This window comes from Penaeus monodon, chromosome 33 (genome assembly GCF_015228065.2).
Source record: "Penaeus monodon isolate SGIC_2016 chromosome 33, NSTDA_Pmon_1, whole genome shotgun sequence".
Lineage (NCBI taxonomy): Eukaryota > Metazoa > Arthropoda > Malacostraca > Decapoda > Penaeidae > Penaeus > Penaeus monodon.
The window spans coordinates 25,327,655-25,328,425 of record NC_051418.1 but is presented as its reverse complement, the minus strand read 5'-3'; the positions used below and the strand labels follow the sequence as shown (position 1 = coordinate 25,328,425).

The following is a 771-nucleotide window of genomic DNA, read 5'->3' as shown; positions in this document are numbered from 1 at the left end:
TTAATAAAAACGAAGATACATTTGGTGAATGGCTATACCAAGTCCAAAGATGTCGTTATTTTTAAGATAATTATCATGAACAGACGAGGGAGCTAATCCCTTTTTCATTCCTCTCCTTCGGTATTTTCATCCTTCTTTTCCCTATTCCCAATCATCTGTCTATTAACTCCTCTCCCCCACCAATTTCCACAGGTGGGTCTCCATGACGGCGTGGAAATGGATCCGAATCAGAGCCGAGAAGTTGACATATCGGAGTTGAGGCAGAAGTCGCTTTCTTACTTCAAGAATTACTTCCCGGACTTGGCAGAGCAGTATGCCTTCGAGCAGCTGTGCTATTACACGGTAATTCAAGGAGAAAGGGGAAAGAGAGGAGGAAGGGGAGAAGATAAAGGTGTGGAAAGCTATGGGAAAAGAGAGAGGGAAAGGGAGTAGGAGGGGGGGGGGTAGAGAGCTGGAAAACTACAGGGAAAATGAGTAAGAGAAGGAGGGATATAGGGGGAGAGTTAAAGGGAAAGAGAGAGGAAGAGAGAGAAGGAGGGGAGAGGTGGAGAGCTAAAGGGAAAGGGACGAGAGAGAGTGGGAGGGAGAGAATGATAGGGAGGGAGTGAGAAAGAGGGATGGAATGAGTGAGAAGGAGAGAGGGGGTAGTAAAGAATGAGCGAAAGAGAAAGACAGAGATGAAAAAAGAAGGGGAGAGGAAGAGGATTAGACAGATGCACAGAGGATGGAAATAGACAGAAATAAATCAGACGATTTAGATAAAGAGTTTAA

General features: G+C 45.1%; 1 protein-coding gene across 1 annotated transcript in view; it reads left to right on the top strand.

Moving 5' to 3' along the window:
* The window catches only part of LOC119594314 (peroxisomal sarcosine oxidase-like), a 2,800-nt gene that overhangs the window by 1,157 nt on the left and 872 nt on the right, over positions 1-771 (top strand). The window contains exon 5 of the mRNA XM_037943372.1: positions 193-391. Coding sequence (XP_037799300.1) covers positions 193-391 — 199 coding nt within the window. The remainder of the gene's footprint in view (positions 1-192; positions 392-771) is intronic.